Below are 27,015 nucleotides of genomic sequence, written 5' to 3'. Positions count from 1 at the left end.
TTTCCCTGTGCAGAGGGAGAAAAGACAGTTGAACTTATAAAAAAACTACTTCTCTGTCCCAACTCATGCATGCTCTTAATCTTTGCACACTGTGACACATGGATATCATCCAACACAGGCACTCACAATACAGGGTCAACACAGTTCCACTTGCCTGATGCTCGCTGTAATACACCATTGCACATCTTTGGCATTTTCTCCCTTGTGGAGATAAGGCTTGCACTCCAAGCAATGAGCTGTGCAGCTTATAATCATAATTAAATCAGAATGCCTGGTGACCTGATCAGACTGCAAAGCTGGCCTCTGGATTTCAAGTAGTTGATGCCAATAACTGCCTTCCGACAGCAGAGTGAAGAGCTGTGTTTTTACACTGTTTTACAAAGGCTGGCAATGCCATCATTGGCCAACCATAAACAGAGTCCTGAGCTTGTATCCTGGCAAGTAAGTATAAAAATGAATGGTTTTCAAATACTTGGCATTCTAAATGTACTTGATCATTTGTGGAAGCTCTCTCCATGTGCTAGACACTCTCCAGACATCTGTGAATGCACAGCATCTGCCTTGAGGAGCTCACTCCACGCTGGACAAAGAGATAACTACACAGAGGTTAGGGAAAGTGCCACAAAAGAGATTGTTTGCAGTTTTTCAGCCCACACTTTCCTTCTGTTAATAATTGAAGATCTTAAACAGCTCTTAGTATTTATTTTAAAAGCACTTCAGTTTACCTTAAAAAAAAAACAAACCAAAAACCAAAACCTCTTGGCTGACACTCACTCCATAAATGTTTCAGTAAGCAAAACATGTTAATGCCATTCCCTGGGCTCACAGAATTTAGCATTTATTTACAATGATAAAACGTTTTAAATATTTATTACATGGGAACAACATTGCTTTTTATACCAGATCAAGCCCTTTTCAGCCTCTAGAGGACTGTATCAACCCAAAGGTTTAGGGCTGGGGAGTAGAGGGAATAGGGAAGAAAGAAGGAAAAGAATTTATACAAAGCAACATTGATATTTCTCAAAGCTATGAGAAATACAGTTAGGGATGCTGCAGGTGTTTTAGAGCTATTATATGATGCTGTATTCTTCTCTCAGGAAGACAATCATGAGAGGGGCTGGTTGCTGTCTCATCAATTCAGGAAGTTATTGAAGAATGTGCTTATCTCTCAGCATGTAAGTGTCTTCACCTAAAGCAATCGGATTACCTACATAGTCCATTGTGTATTTACAAGCTTTTTTGGATTTCAACTAATGCTCAGCAAGATGGCACGAAAAAAAAGTGCATCAGACCCAGCTGCTAAAACGCAGTTGGCATTGTTGCGCCATGGAACTTATCCAAGGAAACTAACAGTAGGTTGGTCTCAGAAAAAACACTTGGGCCTTTCCAAGCACAACTCTATCTCACATTTTCATGTGTCTTCGATTTTGGATCAAACTTCATTTGCTGGACAGGGTGATTTCCTGTTCATATCATATTAGGTCATGTCCAGATCTTCAGAGAAAGCATATCTGGAGTCTACTCCTCCATTGGTTTTGCAGGGCTATATTTTGCCTACACCGTAGCATTGCCTGAACCAGGAGTATGAGCAGGCATGGTCTCATACAAATGATCTTCTGGGAATGATCAGGAATAAAAGGGAAAGCAGAGGACTTTCAACTCCATCCATCCCTCCTCCACCTCCTGATACACACACAAACGCACACAGATTTTCATACTTAAGCCAGAGCCAAGGGTGTGGGAGGTAATTATTTTTCTGTTAATATAGTTCAGAAGAAAACTACTACTTTCTGCAAGCAAGGAGGAAGCAGGGGAGGATTTCTGACTCAGCACAGTGCCTGAGTCAGATCACTTCTGGGAACCACTCTTAAGTGGTAGAGTTTATGCACCATGCCCAGCCATGAGCTAGGCGCACCCACAAATCACAGTTATTTCTGATGATGCACTAAGAGGCTGTTGCTAGTTATTTCTATTTCCAAAGCACAAGCAATATAACCAGTAATGTTCCCCAAAGTGAATGTTTATCATTTAATAAACAAAGGTATTGGCTAAGAAAACTGAAAACCATTAAATATTCATAAATATGAAAGGTTTTGTACCAATTTTAAAAGAAGTCTGGAAAATGGCAGACACTATTTTATCACAAAATGGCCCACAACAATGGCAAGGTATGTTAGATAAGTACACCTGCAATGACTTGTGAGGGAAAACATTGAGGACTTTCTTCACCAGTGTTGCAAAGGGAACTCATATAGCACAGTTCAGTTAAGGACAGTTGTACAGTAACAACTTGGGGAGGTAGTCCCTTATTGTCTTGCTGGAGTCTCAAAATATTAGTGGCAGATTGCTAGATAAAGCAAATTCTGTGGGTGTAGTGCAGCGTTCTCAGGGCTGCAGATGTCATTTCTATTTAAAGAATAATACAGAAGGTCTTGGAATAGGAAGGAAAGACGTGACACAGGACAAAAAACTAGCTCAAGTGAAAAAGAAAAACTAGGAAAGGCACTTTTCAAGCTGAACAGTAACTATTTTGGAGCAGGTAATGCCATTTAAACATATGAACATACAATTCAAAACCACGTGCTGGAATGAATAGAAAAAAAGAAAGTTTTGGCATCTGCTCCCAATGTTCTCATTCCTCCATTTTCAAACCATGTACTTACTGACTTCTCAAATGGAAATACACAGACACACAAAAGGAGATTCATACAAATGGACATGTGTATGCAAATGTAATTGTTTTATATTTGTCAAGTCCTGCAATACTGCCCTCGACTCATCCTTTGAGGCAAGAAAGGAACAGCAGAACAACAAAAGCCACAACAAACTCCAGCTCTTCCTTCTGGATCCTTTTATCTTGGGAAGCAAATCATCTTCAGTATCCTCTGCTTGTCAGATTGGTCTAACTTAGACAATCAAACCATACAGTTTGCCCTCAGCATGGTGGCCACACAGCCCCAGCTTTTGGGTGCCTGAGGAGGATGGTTGGATAAATGTACACGCTGCCTTAGGCTCTTTGCCCCTCTGCTGGAAGAAACCTCTATCACTCATAGAAGCATTCCTCTCCCCTCCTGGGGGTCTTTAACCTTTTCGAATAGTTTTTTGTTCAAAGTACATAAGTGTTCACTTTCTTATAAAGTTGCTTGCTGATTAGAAGACCTTGCTCATCTTTCCAGTCCCAAAACATTAGGCAGCTCCTACAAGCTCAACTTTATTCTCCAGACATTTGATCTTAGCTCAGTTCAGCTGAGGATGAGGTCCAGGCAAGATCTACAGGCTTTCGGGGGTGTCGGGGGGTGGGTGTGGGGGGAAGTGTGGTGTCCCTCCCATGCAGCTACCTGCACATAGAGAAGGAGCACAGAGAGAAAAGTGACAACTAACTGCCTACTGAAAATTGCACATTACAGAAAAAAGACCATTTTGAGCAAAAACACAAATGAAGTTCAGTAAGTTGGCTTTGTGGCTGTTTTGAACAAGGGCTACAGTGTGCCATAAAGTAGTTTTATGCTGAGAGAAAGGAGGATGAGGTCAAGTATTCACTGCCAGACAGAGATTCCTAAAGATGGGCTGAAAGTAATGCAGGTAAAGAGCATGCAGGAGCCCTGGCAGTTCCTAGGCCAGCAAGGATCAGCTGTCACCCTTTCCCAGGAAACAGTTTTGATTTTCTGCTGACAAGACAATCATGGACCGTCTGAGAAAACTGTTCTTGGGCTTATTGTAAAGGTTTTACCTATACTTAATCACTATGAAGGGTGACAAATAGGAAGAACTTTTATTCACCACTCTGCCTACAGAGCTACGCAAAACCAAAGACAGTCTGGGCAGAAGACTGCACCAGTTCTCAGTGAAATGATCCATCACAGCTGTACTTTTTTTTTTTAGTTTCTTAATGCTCAAGCACAACTGTGACAGACAGCAGTCTTTCAAGCTCCAGTCCAGGAGCAAATTTTGGTCTAGTCCTGTGCCACCGGATTCAGTCAGAAAACTTGTATGGGAATGTGTCAAAATGCTGTACTGTCTTGTCTGGTCAAATGAACACAAAACCCCCCAAACCAATAGTTAAGTAACATCTGAACTGAGATAATGATAAAAGAGCTTTGTTTCAGAACGTCAAATGCAGTTTGTACACAGCTCTGAGGAATGACTACGTGTATTACTGTGTCCTAAGGATGTAGTTTTTGAACCAAGGAACTATGGACACCTGTAAGTGCTAAAGCATCATGGTAACACAAATAGGCTTAAAGCACTTGGGTCTCAATTGCGAGTGTACCAGCATTTAAGTGGAAGACTAATGACTGCTGGGTTACAAATACCTTTGTAAAGTTACCAAAATCCCAGGGTCACGAACAGCATTGTTTTTAACTGTTTATTCTCATAGCTCCCTAGGTAAGTGGACATTAGCCCCTTTTGTTAATTGCTAAATAGTCCTTTCTCTCTTATAAATAACAAAGAGCCTTTTAGTTGTCTGAGCTCCTTCTCCTGATGCTCTAACTTATCACTTGTGAACAGGTTTAGAACAGGTAAAAGATAGCAAGGTAACAAATGTTAACAGGGATCCTGCAAATGTAAAAGTGCATCCATGGATGATATTATTACAGTGTTGTAGTACTTGGAGAAAAATATACTGATGACAAAAATTAATCTTCTTGCAGGATAAATGCTCCAAGCCTATCATAACTGGTATACCATGAGCTACACCAAGTTTTACCTTCTCACGACAGAAAAAGTGGGATGAAATACTGGATAAACCCTAAAACTTTCTCTTTAGATGGCTATTTATGTAGAAGTGCAGCATCGCATACGACAAACACAGGATATATAGTCCTGGAGAAAACTCACACCACCTCTTAACTTTGGATAGTGCTTAATGGGCATAGTTGGGACTAAGCTCTGGAGAGATATAGTATGACATTTTCAAAAATCACTGTCATACAGAGTTTCTAGGAGTATTTTGAGAACCTAAAAGTAGAAAGTTACCTGATCAGGTAATGAAAGAATATATGCGAACCACACGATGTATGATCATTGTGTTACTGTCTTGATGCACGCTTGGGATTTGTTTTCTCTTTTTAAACCACTAAAAATGCTGTTAATGAAAATGCATTGTGCAATGCCAAAATCCCTGAAAAGACATGGTCAGACAAATCTGAACAACTTTGCCTCTTCGTTTTAAGAAGAGAGTTTGGATTTAGGGACTCATCTATTCCGTGGTTAATCAGTCCCATCTCAGAATACCTAAAACTCCAGCTTTTTTTCTTTTCCACACTAGTAAGACTGTTGCTTTTGATTTTCATAAATCTGATTAGACTTAAAACTCTGCTTGCAGGCATCAGATAATAAAACAGCTTTAGGGGAAAAAAAGCCTTCTGATATAATAAGCAAAGCCTCCTTTAGCTCACTAGGTAGCTCCAATATGTTTGGACAGAAAAATTAATGGTTGCAGTTTTCACAAAGATGTATTTGTCAGACAAAAGAATGGTTCTTTATTGATATTTACTTTCTTTATAACTTTCTTTATGATTTGCACCATTCAAAAGATTTTTGTACAGACTATGTACGTATTGCTGGAATACATTGGAACTAAACATTTATTTATTTTGAATTCCCTTTTACGTATAATGAGCTGTCAAGAGGGAATCATAATGCTCTCCTGCGGCAAACTGAACAGCTACATTAAATTCTCTACAGATACAGAAATCTACAAATATAAATCGGAGTGGAATGTGGCCCACTCCAAAGTAAAGATTTTAAGTGAAATACTGATCTCAACACTGGAATGTGAAAAGCAAAAGATGGGCTAAATTTTGAGTTTCAATTTTCATTTATATTGTGAAGGCAAGGGTGAGACTCAACCCTAAATTCTTTCATCGGCCACTGTTTATACCAAACAATAGAACTATTAGATGTAAAACAGGCCTCTGTAAAGCTTGTGTGTTTGGATACATGGACATATTGGTTTGATTTCTGACCAAGACATCAAACCTGATTAAAAGGAAATTTGTCTTTTGGTAACTTCATATTTTGGTAACTTCCAATACATATGAAAAATCAATGTACAACTACAACCTATGAAAAATGTTCATTTCAGAAATGTGCTGAACAACAAGGAACAAAAGTTATCGTAGAAAAAAAAATAATCACTAAACCCAACAGCCAATGCAAATCAAGACAGAAATGTCATCCAGGCTGCTAGGTTAATGTGTTAACAGTAACAGAAAAGAAAACAAATTAACAGATTATACTTCTAAGATGTATAGCATTTGATATGTCCCAGTTCTCACACCGGGTGTGTACTACTGCCTTCAAAAAGGGGAGTCCTCTGCGAGAATGATATCTGACTGAAAGATGAGATGCTTGAAGAAAATTTAGTGAGGAGGTTTTGTAATCTGATAATGAAACTGAATATCTATAGATCTTTCCACTCTTAAATCAAAATTTAGTAAGTCTTAAGAAAAAGTGTCAAAACCAGAACTTTTATAGTTTCTTCTGTTTCTTTTATTCCATGAGGGACTTTCTGTCAAAAAATGCTTCTGATGTAAAACTGATGTTGAGCAGCTTTAGCATTACTGAAGCTGAAAAAAAGATTCTTTGCAGAGAGCTAGCAGATGTTTTTTGAATTGTGATTGATGCGGCAGGGCAAACCAGGAGAAGATAATCTAAAACTGAAATAATAAGAGGCATAGCTATTCAGACAACTCAGAAAAAATAGTTGCAACAAAGGGCAAAACACATATGGCATAGGTTATTGTTACATGTGTTAAACAGGAATTGGATTTGCTTCTGGGAAAAAGAGAGATTAAGACAGACATCTGATCTCCTTCCCTTTTTTCAGGCAGAAACTTTGACAAAATGTTAAGAGACTGGGCAGGTTAAGTGGGCTGTATTTTGCCTTTGGTCAATACTTCCCCATGATCAGAACAATGAATTATTTGTTCCATCAGTGAACACCTTAAACATAGAAAAGTTTATTGGCTGTTCATACCAGCCAATATTCTCATGTTCTCAACTAGCAGTGTAATATCAAGCAGACGTAACTTAGAAGGCAGTAGCTGATTTTGGAGAAACTAGATTAGAGAGGAAAGGGAAGGTCTCCAATAGATTTCTGTAGCCATTGAAATTTTTAAATATATTTCCTCAAATTTGCCTTCTCTCAGTTCAGTGTGCTTTGATTTTTTTCCTCCTATAGTACTTGTACAAGATACAATATTGTTACAAATTTAGATCATCACTGAAAAAATAATTTATTTGGAGACTAAACAGGAGACTTAAAAAGTATTCAATGGTTGAGAGAACTATCTGACTGGTCTGCTGCTCTGTGCTTTGCTGATATTTTGATAATGCTTTGTGAAAATCACAGCAATGACCACAGGCATCTAACAATGCTTTTGGAAGGCTGGGACAAACAGAATTAATTCAAATGATGCCAGAGTCATGGAGCATCCATGTACCGCCTTGTGTCCTGAGCAAAACACTCTTCTATGAACTCTCTTGTGTCCTGCTTGGGAGTGTGTGTTAGTCACCTCTTTCAGAGATGAAAAAAAAGCTTCAGGTATGTTAAAAAGTCCCAACAGTTCAGTAACAAATTAATAGATGCACCTTCACTCTAAGGAAAATGAACAAAGGACTTCAATCATTTCTTAGAAGATCTTAAATTAATAAGCAACAACAAAATTTAGCCAACTGGAATCAAAGTATGAAATGACATTTAATGTAAGCTTGGGACAACATCAGATGCAGTAGAGATGTCATCTGGGAAAGAATGTAAGAAGAAAACAGAGTAGATCATTTCCTTACTATTTTGATCTGGAACAGCAATATCTTCCCTCGCCCGTCAGGGAGACAGCAACAGCCAGCAATTACAAGTGAGCAACTGGGAACCCAACACACTCCTGCTGATACCGGTTAGCTACAATCTGTATGTATACTTCTGCTCCTTTATGGTCCAAACAAAAGCATATCTAAACAGCAACGCAAACTGTTCTTAGAAGACAGCAGATGGCATTCTTAGATTTTCAGATGCTTTAGGACAAGAATCTTGATGGCATGGGCTCCCTCTCAGAGCCATACTCTACGCCCATTCTGAATAAGCACTCTGGGCATTGCCTGAAGAACGAAAAAAAGGTGCTAGAAAGAAAATCTGATCCATCCAGAGCAGAGCATTTCTGAAAAACCTCTTACTAAACCAAGCTATGACTTTTTGACTGTCTCCACATCTGCTCTTTGATGTCAGTGTGGGTTTTATTTTCTTCATTTGGTCCCACATTATGGTATTGGAATTTTTTGTTTTGTTCTGTTGTGAAGACATGTTGAATAATCATGCCAGCACACACAGTAATTGGTAGGATAAAGACTGACACTGTTATTGGGTACATTCACAGTTAGTGCTATTTTAAAAAGAGCTACATAGCCAAGATTAAATAATAAAAATTCCCTGTTTTCATTGGCGTTCCTTAAATAGGAGAGAAATCTTTATTACAACAAGAGGTCTGTGCCTCTGACTAATCTTTACTAAGACAAACTCCTTTTTGCTACAACAAGGTTACCTTCTGCCATAAATTACATCAGTCTGCAGGTTGTACCACTCAAGGAAACGTGCTTTAGGTCCTGATTGTGTAAGCCCTACTCAAAGGAATGATCTTTACCTATGGGAAATGCTACACTGGGATCAAATTACTCCCTTGAGTAAGGGTGACCTAAGTAAATAAAGGACTTGCAAACATGTAGAGTTTTAAGCTAACTATGAAGAAATATGCTTAATGAGGACATTTGGTTCAGACTGTTCTCTCCTTTTGTTTTCCACTCACTTTGCATTTGTAATGAAAGCAAAACGAATTTGCCACTTGAGATTAAAAACAGCTAGGCAACGACATGGGAAAGGTGGTGCAACTTGTCCTCACACAGTGCTGTATGTGCTGGAGAGATGGTACAGATGGTTGAGAAGTCTTGTTCAAGAATGAAGGAGAATGTAAGAAATCTGCTTGAGAGCACGCTTCCTACAGCTTTCAGAGCCCAAGAGAAAAGAAAGGAACTGGACTTGGCAAAAGCTGACATTATTAAATGCAACAACAACCAAGTTTAAGGCAGAATTAAGATTTGGAAGCCAAATTTTGCCCAAATGTATTTGCAGCAATTCTCTCTGTTGTCAATGACCTTTATCACATAGGTTTGGTGGCAGTAAACTGCCAAGTATATTGTGTCCCCCAGCTTACTCTACTCTTTTGTACCTACACATAAACTTTTCACACTTTGGAAGCTTTGATCAGGCCACTTCTATCTCCTTACATTGAAGACAAGCCAGAGTTCTCCACTGGTATGCTGTTTATACCATAACCTCACATGCATCAGGAGGGTAAATTTAAGACCCTAGCTCCACCAGTGACAGTGTATAAACGCAAACCATGTGCAAAACAGATGACTGTCGACTATACTTTGCTAGAAGCATACACATTTTGAAAAAAAAAATTGTCTTCCTGACCACTAGTTAGTATTTGCTTAAAACTTAAGACTTAATATGTGCTATTCAACATATAGAAACACGCAATGGCTCACATTTCTTTGCCATATTCCAAAAATGCATGGTTCTCAAAAGAGATGTCACTTTGGATTTCTTGAATTCTCAGTGATTATTACTTCAGTTACATTATTTCCTCAACTATATAAAGTGGTGTTGATCTTCTTGGGCTGTACAGAAAACAATGAGAAATTATAGTTGAAAATTCCAATTGTGAACTAAAAAAAAAATAAAAAAATCCCAAATGCAAGCCACATAACTGCATTGGGTGTGTTCATTTCAACAGCTGCAAAATGGAATCATTGCAATAGATTGAGTTACGTTGTCTCGGTGTCTGGGAAGGGCATCACAAGCCCAAGCAGGAGGGTAATCACAAGCCAGACACAGTCAGGTGCCAGGGATGGAACAAGGTGAATGTCACCACTCCACACTCAGACACAGAAAGAGCTAACAATGTGTAGAGTTGCTCTAGGTCACATCTTCACCCTCCAGTAAAGTGGTTTAGCACACCCAAGTTGACATGATGCTACAAATAAGAATAGTGAATTTCCCCTGGGACAGGGCATAAGGGTAATTAAAAATAATAATTTCATTTTCCCTGCTTTATACAGTACAGGTACAATGTAAGGTTTCAGAAGCAGCATACCTGCAGCAGAAACTGGGCTCTCTGCATGGTGCTTGATCCTTATTTACTGGCCTAGCCTTCTCCACACACCGGGTAAGAGCGGCTTTGAGGATGCTTCAACTACACCTGAGTTCAATTTGTCCTCTAGACAAATTCAGCTTTACAAAGATTACGCAAGAAAGGAAGCATTATGTCTGTTTTCCCCTGGTTAGGTACACTACCTCAAAATCACGTGTAGTTGAAGACTAAGACTTCAGTATAGTTTCTAGGTCACAGCACTAAGAGGCCTTCTGATAGGCAACGAGCATCAAAACCCTATTCTATATAAGTTGCTCAAAAGCAAATTCAGAGTCCTAGAATCAAACATGAGATAGAGGATTTGCTTAGTCTTACATTAGGAGGATTACCATGGTGAATCTGACATGTCCCTGCTGTCTTAAACTCTGTAAGTTACTCTATATTTTGCTATGAAAGTCCCCTCATATTTTTCTTTCATCAAGGAGTATCTGAATTATGAGATCATACAGACAGAATTCCCCTATGATTTGAAATTATTAGATTAGATCATATTCCTTAAAAAAGGGGAGAAAAAAAAAAAAAGAAATATTGCCAGTCTTAGAGTTAAGAACAATCTTCATTGGAAAATTAAGACTATAGCCTAAACACCTTGTAAGCATTTGAAAGCCTTTTTCTTTTCCTTCTCACAAAAAAACTGACTATAATTTAGTATGCACAATGTACTTAGGCAGTGTCCCACACAGACAAAACCTAGACAGAAAAAAATCCAGTTCTATCACCCCTGGGATTTCCTTGCTTCACCTACCTGCAACAATACGGCAAATTAACAACAAACCCAGCTGGATGACTTTGCCAATCCAGTATCTCTCAAATGGGCAAAACTTTCCTCATGCATTACTCTTCTCATAGAGCCCTCAGGGGCTTTTTTAGCTCTCATCTTCATTGCTGTATGTGATGAATGTGGCATCATATATACACACCTGAATGACTCAGATCTATCAGGACATTTCAAGTAAAGACAGGATACTTTCCTACATACTACAAAGTTCAAAGAAACAATCTGATTAATGCCATAGAGTTTGGGATAAGGATTGAAAACTACGGTGGTAATGAGAAAACACTGCAATGAATATGGGATAGAGAACATTGCTGGGACTGAGAAAACATTCTAAATTTTGACAGAGAAGAGTATTTTGGGGAAAATGTACTAATTTTAATGAGACAGAACAAAAATCTAAAAATGTGTGAATTTTTCATTCACCTTGTCTGAAGGTGCTCAATTTTCACATGAAGTCAGAGCAATCATGGACTTCAACAGCAGCATCATTTCGAAAAATTAGTTGCTCTAGTTAGTTGTTTAAATAAAGGTAGTCATTTCGAGGCATTAATGCATGAAAATTCTGGTGTTATTTCATTTTAATTAAAAAAAAATATACTCAGCCAGTTACACACTGTTGTTTCACTGACAAAAAGACATTGCACTGTCATGAGGAGGGTCTGGCTAGCTTCTTTTGCTCATACCCTCTGTTCCCCAGTTATGTGACTGTTGCATCTCCAGTAGACCAACCTACACTGCCTTTGAGTAAGTCTCTCCTGCTAGGAGACTCCAGTGAAGGTTGGAAACATCACAGGCTTAGCTTTTTCTGTTTTGGTTTGGGGTTTTGTGTTTTTTTGTTGTTTTTTTTTTTTAAAAAAAAAAAAAAAAAAAAGAGAGAAAGAAAAAAAGAAAAAAGATTGCAAGTTTTTGTTCTAGTGGAACAGTCGTTTCCTCTCCAGCATTGGTAAGGATATCATGGTCTTCTGCCCACATAAATCTGGGTGGTCAGCAGAGGATCTCATTGAAAATACAAGTAAGCAGCACAACATCTACACAAATTATGTGGCTTTCAAGTTATCTAGAAGAGCTTGTAAATTAAATTTGGCAAATATCAGATAGGCAGTAACTAGTGGCAACAATGTAGTTACATCAAGAGGAAGTACAACATAAAGAGGATGAACAGACTCTATGAGGTGGTATAACTGAGCAGCATGAATAAAGGTGATAGAAAAGGAATTTAATAAGTTAAATGGGCATGAGTTAGCATGCGTAGGAGTAACTGATTGCCCTTCCCAATAGTCAGGTTTGATTTTCTTTTTTATTTGGATCACGCTTCTTCATTGCTGAATTCAATGCTTCTTTTCGCCCTCCTCAAGCACCAAACGTTTAAAACAAGTTTTAAAATATGTAATAATGTAAAATGGAGATAGAAGAGTAATCATCAGAAAACTCTTAACACAAAAGGGCTCACTTGCTTCTGTCCCTAGAAAGCTTTGCAATGCTTTACACTCCTGCCAAAGGAGCTACTGAGTAACAGTTTCCAAGACACTAAAGCGGTTAAGTTTTGGTATAAATGCTGATTTTGCACTTGTCTACTTAGGTCTGTCAAGGGAATTGTTTTCCTTCTCTCTCTCAAACCAATATACTGATCTTAATGCTACACTAAGATGGATGCTTTAATGCACACGTGAAGTTTTTTTTACAAAGACTTCTTTGGTACACGAGCAGTGAAGTTATTTCAGCAACTGAAATAAGTACGCACTACAAGAATTATGTTAGTACAACAGTAACAGAATGGTTGAACAGTGAAGTCTGGCCTGTATCAATGATATAAAGTGCTTATATCTAATTTTCAAAAGTGACTTACCACTGTGAAACCTAAATCATCCATGTACTTTTGAAAATATTCACCATTAATTTACCAGTTAATGCCAGACTAAACAGACTGGGATTGGATCATTTTTCCAGAAACAGTATGACTTTAAAAAGAGTTAGAAATAAAAAAAAAAAAAATTAAAAAAAGAGTTTGCTTAATTATCCCTTTTAAATTTTATTTATTTCACAAAGCAACTGTCAGCACTGGAATGAGAGCTGTGACTGGGATGAGATCTGTGGGAAGTACTGAATCTACTGCTCTGCCATGCACCTTACATAGTCACAACAAAAACTGTACTTCTTACTCCAAAAAAGTTTTCAAGGGAGGAACTCAAACTATTTTTTTCAGATGAACCACTTCCTGCACTGAACAGTCCCTGAATTCTCTGCTGAGACGTTTTCTGGCAAGAGAGCACCAAGTCTCGGGAACTAAGCATGGATAGGACTTAGAGAAAAAGAATTCCCAGCTCTGAGGCTAACATCCTCTATCCATCTATCTGAAGCTTTCAGATACCTGTGTTGACCCAGGTGTCTAGCACTGGTAGCCAATATGAGACATGGAGAGTTAGAAGCCACTTCTGAGAGTATTAAACCTTGAACTTTTGCTTCAGTCTTTCCATCTGCAAAATGGGGACACTAGTAATTTACTTTAGAAGGTAATTCATGTTTTTTCCCTGATTTCTAATCAGACTTCTGTGAAAACTCTCTATATTTTGAAACAAGTCTCTAAATGCTTGAACCTGAATACAAAATATGTCCCTCTTAAATTGGATTATTTCCTTCGGATTGAGCCAGAGAGAAAAAAATCCATGCAAGCTCCTTTTGACTCAGAAAAAAATATGATGCACACCAATCTCTCTACCTCAGACAAACTATTTCTCAACCCCAATCCTCCTGAGTTTAAGATTTTCATGCAAAAATTCACCATGTGCTTCATAAATTTGGTTTAAAAGAATCATTGTGCTTCACATGCTTGTTTCCAAATAGTGGTAGGTAGATCTGGACCTCAAGCCAAGCAGCAGATGTTGGGCTTTCCATGCAGAAGGCAGCTGCCAATGACCCAGAGGATTCCCTCTTACTAATGAGATGCTGCTTCCATATACTTACAGAATCCGTTAAGTGAGAAGAAATTGCAGTGCATGTTACATTCATGTAATTTTAGGACAAACCTGTGTGAGTTGTCTCCTCACAGCAGAAAAATCTACTACATTTTGGAAGGGGAATGAAGCAAAAGGCATTTCTTTATGAATGGCAAACACAGCTAGTGCAATGTTGGTAACTCGCCCACTGGTGTTTATGATGTCTCTGGGACAGAACTTGAATTGCACCCAGAGCTTTGACTTCTAAACCTCTGCACTAACTTATTATGTAATAATGTAATCCTGTAATGTACTATTTATGGTTGGCTTAGGCAATCTTATCTAAAAAGCCTCATGAGAAAAGTTATGCTCTAATACATATGGATGTGATAACATCTATTTAGGCTAATCAACAGACACTTGGATAATTAAAAAATATCCAGTGAAGACTGAGGCCGTATTAGCTACAGACCTCAGTAGGCTTTCCAAAAGACACACCAGCCCTAAAGAAGCCTGGTTCAATAAATATGTCCGTAGTCAGAACCATAAAGACTAACAGACAGTGTCTGTCAGGTCAAGTTGATGATTTGCCTGCTTCACTGGCATTTCATTATCTAGACCAAATATCTGTTAGCATGCACCAGGCTCCCTGGCTCTGTTCTGGTGCAAATTAAATACTTCTTTTGATGAGAACACCCACAAATGGACTATTAGTCTATGCTGGGATCAAGATCATATATGCATATGGATATGAACTGTGTCAAATTTGGCTGCCTCACCTTCCTCTAGTCCTCTAAGAGCACTAGTCAAGAGACTTGAACAGTAGTAACAAAACCTCTTTGTCTTGTGGAACACATGTTGTTCTCCAAAACAGCAAGAACTATAAGCACAGTTAAGCTCAGCCTATGTCAGAACAACTCTCAGAACACGTCCCAGCATAAGCAGCATCTCACTGAGAACACTCCAGTTCATAGCAGTTTAAATTCGAGTACCTTCCCCTTACCATAGAGTGGAACATGCACCTAGAAAGCCCCAAAAGACTTAGATCAGAGAAAGGCTAGGAAAGAACAACAAAACCTTAATTTGCAGCCAGGAATTAAGTGAGTGCCAGTGCAGACTGAAGACCACAGACGTGAGACAAATCTGGCCAAAGGCAGAGCTGCGTTCTGCATGGACTGAAGGTATTGCATGGTACACAATTGTCTGCGTGAAACAACCTGCTGCAGTAATCCCTGACAGAGGTGGCACGAATAGTGGATGTTGGCTCTGTATCAGAGGGGAAGGCCTTTAGTTGTCTAAGAGACAGCATTTACCTTTCAATATTTTTCTGCTTACCCACTGATGCCCAAAGTAACCCCAAGTTGGGCACAAGCTGATGCCTTGCAGACAGGGTACCAGGCATGACTTTTTGTGAGACCTAATAGTAGTGCTGTCAATTGCCTCAGTATTTTTTGCTTTTTTCAGTGCTTCAGCTCCTCTCACAGAGATTCTCACCTTTCATTTAAAAAGTTTCTGCCCTTTATGGTTGTGGAGAAAAGGTTGCAAATATGGCTCTAATATAACCTAGTGGGTCAGAAAAAAAGCCAAAGAGAAAGAACCTTACACTTTTTTCCTAACAAATAAATCATGATTTTTAAACTAATCTTGCAGATTTTATGGTAACTTGACCGAAGGCTTTTGAATGACTAAGGTTAGAAGTACTTTAAGATATCAAACTAGCAAGTTCCCCAAATAAAAATAAACAAAACTCTCTCCATAGCTATTCTGGAGAAGATTAACTCCTTTCCTGCTAACTACATCTCTCATTGCTACAAACATGGAAAGCAATGACAGCTTTCAACTAACCCTCTCTCCAAAAGGCCAACAGGTCCCATCGACAACAAACTCTCAAGACAAATGGTATAATCCTCCCACATTGTGATGTCCGTATTCCACCTCCACAATAGAATTATCAGACTCCCAGTTACTCATACCTTCATTGTAAATAAGAAAATGCATGTTAGACTGTCAAAAGCTGCCTGAGGACTTTCTCAGAGGCATGACAAATAATTTAAGCAAATAAGACTAACAGAGAACATGACTGTGTCATTGCCCTGTGTCCTGTTGGTTCTAAATTGTTCCTAGTGCTCTTGATCAGAACATCACATGCAAAGAAAATGCAATTTTAATGAAAAAGCTCCTCTCCCTCCAAAATCAACACAAATGACCATACAGCATTTCCATCAAGGTCAAGTATTTATGATACCAATAACGCACTGTGACTTCATAATTATTTAAAGGATCTTTTGCTTGAAATCATTAAAATCTTGGATCACCCACTTTCATTGTTTACAAAGGTTGCACAGTCAGATTGACATACCATGAAACTTCCATTCCCCTTCAGCTCTGGTTTGGTCATCCTTTGATTAATATAACATTTGTCATGAATACATTAATTTGAAAAAAGATCTCCCACACTCACCAAAAATAATCTGCATCACACTCCATCTTCAAAATTGTTACACAAATTACTCTGCCCCATGCCACACACACCACAGACATACATAAAATAAAAACAATGATGTTACTTACTAGGAACTCCAGACACCAGCCGTAACGGACGTAATACTCGGAAAGCCCGCAGTGCTTTAACATCAAATCCGGCACCTTTTCCTCCTATTGAATTCCCCCCATCTGCTTTGGTTGCTTGTTCTAAAATTGCACTAAAAAGCCTGCAAAAAGAAAGAAGAAACAATCTGTAGGCAGATAGCAAAGCTTGGGCTAAACAGGAACAGAGATCTTCATCATATCACCCAAACTATCTCACAGACCTGTGAAGAGTGTCAAACATCTCCTTCGACATTCACATACGGTGGAAGAGAGACAGATTTTTCCCATATGCAATAGCCTAATGGTGATGTCTATACCTTTTGCAAAACACTTGTTTCTGGAGCAGACATAAACATGACGTGCTCCTCCTTCAGCCTAATGGCTCCTTGCAGCCAGCTATAGACCACCAGAGCACCCAGCCTGCCTGGTAGCACATGATGGAGGTGTGCTCCCTGCCCTGCGTGCTGGGGCATGACGGGTGCTTCAAAATGGCCATTCTGGCAATGTCTAGTGCCAAATTGAAAGGGCCACCAAAAGCAGAGCACATGGGTCAGATTTTGAAGGCAGCCTCCAGGCTCTCCTTACCAGACAGTCCAGACATACTCAGTGGGAGTTGAGTGGAAAGGCAAGAAAGCACAAATTTGGGGGGTTACCATTTCTGCTACCAATACTTTGCTATCTTTATTAACCAATAATCCACCTTGGGGAAAAAAAAATCTTCATCCATAATTAATCCAATCATTAATTATGTGTCACCCATTTTACAAGGAATTAAGATTCACCAAGGTCACTGCAGGTAGAACTTGATGTGAAACTCAGGGGTCCTTCAAGGTGCAAATTTTTAGATATGGAAGTATGCTCAGATTGTGTGCTTGTGTATCCATTTGTAAATCCTCTGATGCATTGGCTAGGGAAAGCACAAAACTGTAGGAGTCTTATTATTAGAATGTTTTATTATATCAGTCAATGTTTTATCTTGGCTAGTAGGAGTAGCTGCTTTAAGGAGAAGATGTCTCACTCAAAATGCATTGGAAAAGGCAGAGCAAGTCAGAAAAGACAATGTTCTTCTGTGAAAGAGCTGAAGGCTCACCCAATGTGTTAATAAGAACTTGATTTAATAAATTAGCTTTCAGGAAGCAGCTTCCATTTTTCTGGTAAAACATTAGTACCTTTGTGGGAGGATGGATTCCTCATGAATTTGCTAATGACGTTGACTTCAAGGCTGAAAGCATCAGCTTGAACCCAGCCAAATTCAGTAGAGGTTAAAAGCTATTCCAGTCTAAATGGATATTTGATGCTCTGTAGAAAATCTTCCCTGTGAGTGGCAGACTCACCTTGGCCCATAGTGTGCCACAGAAGTAACAGAGGTAGCTTTAAAGAAGCTGCCTGCGATACCAGAAACAGCCTGGTTGGAGTGGCCTGGATTCAGCACTGGCTGATTTCTCTCTCAGACTTCCCAGTCTGTAGTGTCATTGTCAGGATCTCATCTATATGCCCTGACTGGCATATTCCACAGAGCCACCAAACCGCATACCAAGTGGAAACTGAGCTGCCTGGTTGCTTTACAAGGAGCTCCAATGCCTGCAGTTTGCGGTTAAAACTTACTGATAGGGCCACAAACATAGGGAGCTTGCGCTCAATAGAAAAAGGATTAATTTACTGAAGTATCTAAGCCAATGCATTTCCTCAGCACTAAATCCACACAAAAATGTGGATTAGGGGAGTGCAAATGCAAAAGTAGTTTCTTAAGCAGTTTTTTTTTTGTTTTGGGGTTTTTTTGTTTGGGTTTTTGTTTTGTTTTGTTTTTTCAAATTTCATATAAAGAGTCTTATAAAACTTGTCAGCTGTGACTGAGGAACTCCTAACTGGATCTATTCAAAGCCTCAATTTCAAGCACTGCAGAAAGATTTAACAACTAGGTAACAAGCGTGGGAAAAACTGTGTGTGGGGAGGTTGGATGCTGAGTTTGTAGGTGTTGCAGACTGAGAAGCAGGATGCAGGGAAGACAAAAACAGAGCGTATGAGAAATACTGCATTGACTACAGCTATCACAGAGAGAGATAAACAAGGGCTGATGGAAAGGACATGAATTACTGAAGTGTATGTATTCCTTGAGCTGTGTACACAAATTATACAGTTACAATTTTCTGCTGGTCTTCATAATAGAAACACTGTAGGTCAAATTTGGCCTAATATATTTTCAGTAAGCTAGTGATTAAGCTCTAGAAACATGCTCTATTTCTTATTCAAATGTTTCTATCTTCCTACTCAACAGAATTCCCATATTAGATGATGGGTGACATACCTATACAACAGCCCCAGTCTCCTGGGATCATCTGGAGGAAAAAGAATTCACTGCAAAAGGTTTCTTATGCTGTTTTTCAGCTCTCTTGCAATGCTGAAGACAAGAAATCTCAAAGAACTCTGAGTCAGCAATTGTGCAAAACTGAGGGTCCATTCTCCTGATCCCCATTATCACTGGCCTCATGTTTTACCAAACAGTAGCTCTTGGCAGCTGGCAGCAAGGGCATTTTTCCTGCCACTCACGCAATGAGCAAACCATGGGCTGTTCTAGAATTCTGCATCCTAAGAAAAGCTATACGTGTCCTAAATTAATTTAGGAGGAGCAGAAACACAACCAGTATGACAGCTCACTCCACTGGAGCTAGAATCTACCTTCCCAGACCAACGCAGCTCCACTGCAGGCCAGGTGGCCCTGTTCATGTGCTTCAGTGTCGACGCGCTAAATGTGCTTTCTTGCGGTCCCCACAGTCATCTGCCTACCATACTTCAGGAATAATTTGCAGTAATTCTTTTTTCTCATTTAAAAACCTACATTTAAACTTGAATTGCATTACTCCTGCTAATCCTGCTTTAACGCATTTACTCCGTGCTTAATATCTCCCCCTATACTAATCCTGCTTTTTACTAATGCAATACAACTTTTTATTTCTGTCATTTATTTTTTTTTCTTTCCCTTTTGTACTGTGATCTAGACAGTGCCCAATCTGGCCTACTGAATCTCTACTCCACTCTTCAAATTTATAGTACATTTTGCCAATCCTACTTTGTTGTCCTTATTGCCTTCTGAGTTAGGGCACGGGCAGACATCTATGACACAGAGGCTACAACTACCACATGCTTTTTTGGTTGTAACTCATTACGACACAGGGAGGCGGGTAGGATTTAAATTAAAGCCCTGTTCAGAAATAGCAATGGTGATTAGACATAGAAAAGTAAGGCTTCTGATAGCCCTCTTTCATTATCCTCTATTAGGAAAAAACTGCACAACCCATTTGCAGTTTGTAGCTTCTATGAGCTCTATAGACTCTTTCCAGTTTTTCAGCTAGCTGTTTTCGAGTCCTAAAAGACCTGGATGAATGTTAAGCTACTGATATAAAATGTGAGGCCAGAGCCCCTTTACCATATATTTACATGGAAAAGTCTTCTCTTTGATGAAAACCTCTGGGAAAAGCTTACAGTAACTACAGTGGAGTGAGGTACAGCTCTTCTCAGTAGGTGAGCTAGCTGAGATGCATGCTCCAAGCATGGTGTGAAAGAACACTGTGCTGACACAGAAACCAACGTTTGGATTATATAAAAATGCAATAGGGCTAATCTCTTATGGCTACTGAAAATCTCACCATTTAAAAAGAAATGCAGAAATCAGTCTTATTTCCTTCCAGCTAACTATTTTCTGCCAGCCTAAATTCATGCCCTGTTTTCATTTGGATATAGTATTTTCCAGTGATGAAGCACAATTAACAGCACCTTGATTTCTGAATTTCACTTGTGACATGACTATACCTAAACTGAATTCCTCTGACAGACATGAACTATAAAGCAGAAAATAAATTTCTATCACACTCAGGCATGTATGGACACACTCCACTTTTTTTTTTTTTACATTTACTTGTGAAGTATGAAGCTAGCTTCACTGTTTTCCTTTCTTATATTTTTCTGTTTCCCTTTTGACATCTGAAATATCAAAAAGGTTTTAGCTTTGCTAGATGACTCCAACAGCAGCATGATAAGGCTGTAACCTGCTCTACAGCTCTTCATCTCACTCTCTGTGGAGAGGGCACACTGATTTTTATAGCATAAAAAAAGAACTTGTCAAGGGCCTCCAGAATATAAAAAGAAAACAGAGGGCTTGGTATTTCTAAGGCAAAAAAACAGCAGAAAAATATAACTGAAAGAATCCTCATAGGTATAAAGAAATAGTAAAATACATTGGGTTTTTTTCAGTGTTTTATAGTTCACCTGTGATTTGTGAGTGTGAAAGTATTTGGGTCTGCCCTTTAGAAATTCCCCACAGGTCTTCAGAAAGATATATACTATGACCACATTTTCCAGTCTGCTCTGAATTTCAGATCCTTTCCAAATACCTTCAACGCTTACCTTCCCAAGTAAGACTGCCTTTTAAATTATGACAGCTTTTTTTCTGGCAGAAGCTATGGGTCCTTGGAGAATGACTGTGCTTGGCAGACAAACCACAGCACTGCCAGGAAAGACAGATATTATTCTAGCACAACACTGTCAAGTTAGCCTTCTCTCAAGAGAAATTTCCTCCAACACCCAAATATTAAAGGACATCACTGCTATATCTGAAAGTTTTAATGTTTTCCAAAAGAGGAATAGTAAAACTGAAGGAAGCAGGAAACAATTTGACTAATTATTAGTGTTTGTGGGTTGTGCCCTATTAGGCAGCTTAGGGTTCTGATCTCAACTCTTAACTAATAATGTTCTTATCCACAGAGCCTCTGACTGATACTCTCACACAGACATTTTTCTTCAAAGCAGCATTTAATGGTGCTGCTATGGCAGGGTCATAGACTATTTAAAGATAAGCTAGAATCAAGCTTTAAAAGTCTTAGCTGATGAATAAGCAGATTTCCCACACTGCAAGAACGATAAGCAGTTACAAGCCCACAGGTCTACAGTGCATCCTTTCTCCAGAAAACATAGCAGTGGTGTTCAGTGTTCCCCTCTGCTGCTGCTGCGTGTTCCTGTGGCCTTGTTAGAACCACTGACTCTAAAATCCCTTTGGATACCAGGGGACCTATCTTCAGAAGACAGGGAAAAGTATACAAGCACACTGTTATAAAAAGTTTTTATAGAAATTGAGACTCCCTTCTAGAATTTATGCTTGATCCTATGCATGTCCGTTTTCCTTTCACTCCTGACTTGTATGTTTTAACATAAAGGAATCCAGTTGTGCTGTATTATCTCTTTGAGATATATGTAGTAAGCAGTGTATACTAGCTGGATTTAGAGACAAACAAAGGATCTAAAATCTCTTTTTTTTTTTTTGCTCCTTTAACTTCCAATAGTACTTGAGGAAGTACTTCCCACCTAGCTTTTCTATTTTTTGTAGCAAGAACAATCATCCTTGAAAATTAAGATGGTTCCTAAGGCAGAACAAGCATGAATGGCAATTACCACAGTTGTTTGAGACTTGATGCTTCCAGTCTGAGTCCCATGCCATCCTTTGCCCCACATACAAAATAAATCCCTCTGCCCAGTGCGACAGCCGTGTCCAGATTACTCAGCTTTCTCCAATAGCTCCATCAATAGGCAGAGAAAGGGACCAGAGAGAAGCGTTACCAGCACTTGCTTTCTTCCTCCTCTCTCGCTCTCTTTAAAATTTATTTTAAACCTTTTCCATGGGACTTCCTCCCCAACAAAATATTCAAATAAGCTGAAATTTAAACATAACGTCATTGAGGAGTTTCAGACAGCCCTTAGGAAAAGAAGACAGGGCATAACAGGAACAGATGGTACCACATTGTCGATTTTGCAGAGGGGCTGTGGAGAGAAAAAGCAGTGCCCCAGCCTAGGCTGTGGTACTGTTCGAGTGAGTTTAAACAGATAAACATCAAAAGAACCCATCTGGCCTTGAAGTGGAATCTGTCACTTGAGATTGTTACTATTTAACAGAGACCTTGGGGTTTTGGCCATGTTTATTATACTCGTGTAATCTCTCCTCAGTTACATTTTCTGTTCCCTACCTAGTGACTAGGAGCTGCTGGAGGCAAGAGTGGATAGAAGAGCTGAGAGCTGCAGCTTCTGACATTGGCAAGGGGATTAATTTCAGTCTGAATATCATCTTGCTGATTAACTGCCCTAGTAGGAAAATTGAAAAGCACTGTACTTAAACTAATGTGGCCCTGTGATTTCTAGAGCCCTGTTCTTATTCCAGTGGAAGAAGAAAAGGTGAAGCGTCCTCTCTTTAAAAAGTCTCTTTCTCATAAAAATGAAAAGGGAATAATCACATTCACAGGACTTTTTTTCTCCAATCTTTCTTCAACTTAAGCAGTGATTCCCAATCAGGTGAGATATCTGAGGGCATTCAAAGGCAGAACTAGCTACAGAATTGGACATCAATGCCAGGGGAGAGGTTCCAGATTTTCCAATTTCCAATTACTAATTTGTGGTGGGATCCTCTGGCTATGGGTAGGAATGAAGAAGAAAGACAATCAGGTATTACCATAAGGAGAAGCATTATGCCCACGTGAGGGCAGAGAGGTCTTGGGACTAAGAATAGGTTCCAGCTTGTCCTCCCTCTCCCTCACTGGGAATTCTCCTTCCACCCACTTTTCCCCATGATAATAGAAAGTGAGAGGGATTCGGTAGCACACAGCAGTTTGCTGACATAATTTTTTGGGGCCACCATAAAAATGGTCAAGGAGCTAGATCAACTTTGGTTTGGAGCAGAAATTATGAGGGAGGTCTGATGACTGAGAGCGTCCCTTTTGATGTTTTCCCCAGGAACTCATGCAGGGTTTCCTTGGTAAAGAGGTGAAAAGACTGCAAGTTTTTGTGGGTGATGAAACTATTTAACAATGCAGGAGTGGGAGGATGGGACAAATTACTCAGGTAAAGAAATACTTCTTCTCTTTGTCTTCAGGCATAGTTTATCCTTCACCTCTTCCCTTCAACAACCACAATTCAAATTCCTTACTTATTTCTTACCTTTAGGTAGAAAAAGCAAAAGGTGTTTTACTTTGCTTTTATTCAAATGAATTAAATGCCAAGTTTGAAAAACACAGAGAGGAATAAGGGGATTAGAAAGGTTGCAGCTCAAAGTGGCAATCTGATCTACAATAGTAAAATTAAGTCTTTAAAAAGGTTAAAACATTAAAAGGGTCAAAATCATAAGTGTTGAAATCACCAGCAGAACAGTGCAATTGAACTGAAGAACTTATTTTTGTTTGTAAGTATGAAAACCTGGGATTAAAATTTTTCATCCATCTTTAAGAATGAGAAATATCAGTAAAAATTCACAAGATGGCAGAATTTATTTGTCATCCAACTCTAATCTTAATTAAAGCATCCCACCTAGATACTCTTTTTTAATATTCATACAGATTTACAAACAAGATTTTCTTCTAGTTAAGTATATTCAGGCATTTGAATTTGTCCAACATCCTTGCACTGCTTCCTCTCTTTATCCCTGTTCCTAAACAACAGTTTACTTTCCATGTCTTGCCAGCCATTAAGAGCCTTGGAAAAGGCTAAGCAGCAAGGGATACCAGACAGAAAACGTACATCAACTGATTGTCAATCCTTAATATTTATCTCAAGGTAAATCATTGCTAAACACTGAAAATTAGCATGAATCAGCTTATACCTGCAGAAGACCAGTGAGTTACCTGTATTTTTAGGTTACACAGTAAAACTTCGTAAAACACATGGAGTCTGCAGGAGGGCTAACACTGGAGAAACAAATGGTGGATGTAGGAGGAACATGACGGACAACAACCTCTAACATCACCCATACGTAATGTACCCAGCATTCACCCACCCTCATGCTCCCAAAGGTTGCCAGTATCCCCACGTGTGCAGTATATTCAAAGACAAAATGTTGGTACTCACCCTACTACCACAATTATAAAATCTAGTAAATTCCAGCCATTGCGGAGGTAAGCGTTGGGGTGAAAGAGAAGTCCATATGCTATTACTTTTAAAAATGCTTCCACTGTAAAAATTATGAGAAAGAGATACTCCACTCGTTCCTGGGGAAGATAAGAGAACAAGAGAGACAATTGTTAGCAGGAGTGACAAACCATGGATAAGAATGTTTTTTTCTGTCACGCTCCAGCCATGCAGCCTCCAACCCACAGACTTGTCACTTGGGTACATCTCACAGGCATGGCTTGCCAGAGGGCTTTTCTCCTCACACTTGCATAGTCTGCAGCCAGGCTGACAGGACTGGCTGTAAATTTTGGTCAGGCTCTGAAATTTGCTGCCCTTGCCTTGACAGGGACTAACCACTGCCCAAGCCTGTGCAAAGGAGGTGAGAGGGTCAACTGGCATGTTCTAGCACTAAGCCCTCTACAGAGTACATTGTCAAATATTGTCAGCCATCAGAATGAACTGCATCCAGTTCTTTCCTACCTCTGGGGAGGAAACACTGCTGAAAGCAATATTGTGGAGAGAGAGAGAGGGAGAAATAAAGAGAGGGGCCCATCTGAGACTGATGCATGTGTCAAACCGTGCCTTCGTTGGGATTCCCTTTTCTGTTGTTGGGGAATAGGTAGGCTGAATATTGGTGATAAATGATTTACAGATCAGGCTGACTAATGCTAGAGGTTTTCAATCATTCCATCAGAAATATACATGACCCTGTGAAAGGCAGGCTGCAATTAAGCATATCCAAAACAAAGTCACTTCCAGTGACAGTACAGTCTGATTCAAGACAAGCAAGAAGGCTTTTGGAGTCAGTACACGGGCTCACTATCTCTCATCTCTGGGGTTTTTAGCCCTAGTGTGGAATAAGAATAGCAGTGTTGCAGAAACGGTAGGGACCTACACCTAAGTAGGAGGGAAACTGCAGTGTTTGGTAATCACTACAAAAGTGCTCCGTGGCAAGCTGAGTGGGAAATAAATACGTGAAAACTAGATGACAGTAAAAGGATGGTAGGTCCCTACAAGGTTAAACTACAAGGTTAGTGAATGTCCACATTAAAGAAATAAAAATCTGAGATAAATACAAATTAAAACATCCTAGGCATTACTGGACACATCTTCCAGGTTACCCAGCAAGACAATCAGGCAGGTCACTACTTTATTTTTCTTTTCAGCTCCAAACTGCAATTGCCCTGTTCCTTTGTCCAGTTAAATGCATGTATAACACTTTCATATGATATAGCAATACAAAACGTGCAGGATTACAAAAAATCTTTCTATCATTTGACAGCTGCCCATTTGAACATCTTCCATTCAGCTCCAGGTAATTAACAACTCACTAGCAACTCCTTGATCAAAAAAGGCAATTTCTGGTTCATCTGCACATTTACATTGACTCGTTATTTTACAAAACTGAGAAATTCTATCTGGCAGTAGCATGCACATATTTGTCCTTTAAAATGTTGCTGGTTTCTCTCAGATAATGCTTTCACAATGCCTGCAGTAATCACCAGTGCTTAGTACAGGGAACACCTAAAAAAGAAAATGTATCATTCTTTAGTTATCCGATCCAGTTGTAAAGCTTTTGAATGTGCCCACAGCACAGAATTTGTCCATTGTTGTCCCAGACGGAGACAGGTCAGCGCACTAAGGATTTCCCTCCCCTTGAACTTAGAGAAGGAAACAATAACAAACAATACTAGTGACTACTATGTCCCCAGTTCTACAAAGAGTAAGTGCATTATTTTATTCAGCACAGGAATTGGCACGTAAGTGCTAACAACCAGGAGTCCAGCCATGGGCTTGGCCACAGAAAAGAGCTCCATAATGGCTTGCACGCTCCTAGAAGGGACTACCCTGGCAGCCCTCTCTTTCCACTGCTGCCGATAACTGAACGGGTACTAACTGTTGTACAAATCATAGTCAGACCCAAATGATCAAGCGCTATGCACACATTTGCAAAGTAAGACAAGCTGTCACAAAACCTCTTAAACAAACCCACAACAAAACACAAAATGATTGTGTGATGGGAAGTCTATGCAAGGTCTTTCTAATTGCCCTGTACCTTTGGGATGTCATGTGCATCTAGCAGCATGGCACGAGGTCAGACGCCATCCCACACTGATAGCCCATGGTAGCTTGGCCTGAGAGGCGATGCCCTACCTCTGAAAGGGCAAGGTAAAGCCTGTGTAGAGGCCAGACGAAGGTGGAAATGGGCTCTGTGGGGAAAGAACCTGCCCTTGAACCGAGGATGGGAATAGAGAGCATTCTGCCTGGAATGGACATGTCTTCACTAGGGATGAGTGAACATCTTTCAGGATGGAAACAAAGATTTGTGCTGCTGCAACCCAGCCCACTAATGGGTCTCACTCCCTGTTTCAGCCAAGGGCTTTCCACAGTTGTGGGCCAGCTCCTTTTGCCTCCTACAAAAAGGGTCATAGTAGATCCAAGACCACTCTCTCATTCAGACTGCCTTTGAGGTTGCCCTGTGCACTCAATTCATCTGGCATCCCACACTGTAAACAGAGACATGGGCTCATGGAGAAATGCTGTAGGACCTCGTCACCGTTTAAGGCTGGGCCGGCGCTTA

General features: G+C 39.6%; 1 protein-coding gene across 1 annotated transcript in view; it reads right to left on the bottom strand.

Annotated features, from left to right (window-relative positions):
- The window catches only part of LOC104169669 (voltage-dependent L-type calcium channel subunit alpha-1C-like), a gene marked incomplete at both ends in the record, with an annotated part of 56,571 nt that extends 32,039 nt beyond the window's left edge, over positions 1-24,532 (bottom strand). Inside the window, 2 exons of the mRNA XM_009694534.1 lie at positions 16,497-16,636; positions 24,393-24,532. Coding sequence (XP_009692836.1) covers positions 16,497-16,636; positions 24,393-24,532 — 280 coding nt within the window. The remainder of the gene's footprint in view (positions 1-16,496; positions 16,637-24,392) is intronic.
- Positions 24,533-27,015: the final 2,483 nt, after the last annotated feature.

The sequence above is a fragment of the Cariama cristata genome, unplaced genomic scaffold (assembly GCF_000690535.1).
Source record: "Cariama cristata isolate BGI_N322 unplaced genomic scaffold, ASM69053v1 scaffold6032, whole genome shotgun sequence".
In the NCBI taxonomy this organism is placed as follows: Eukaryota; Metazoa; Chordata; class Aves; order Cariamiformes; family Cariamidae; genus Cariama; species Cariama cristata.
The sequence above is the reverse complement of the archived record's forward strand: the minus strand, read 5'-3'. Positions and strand labels throughout refer to the sequence as shown.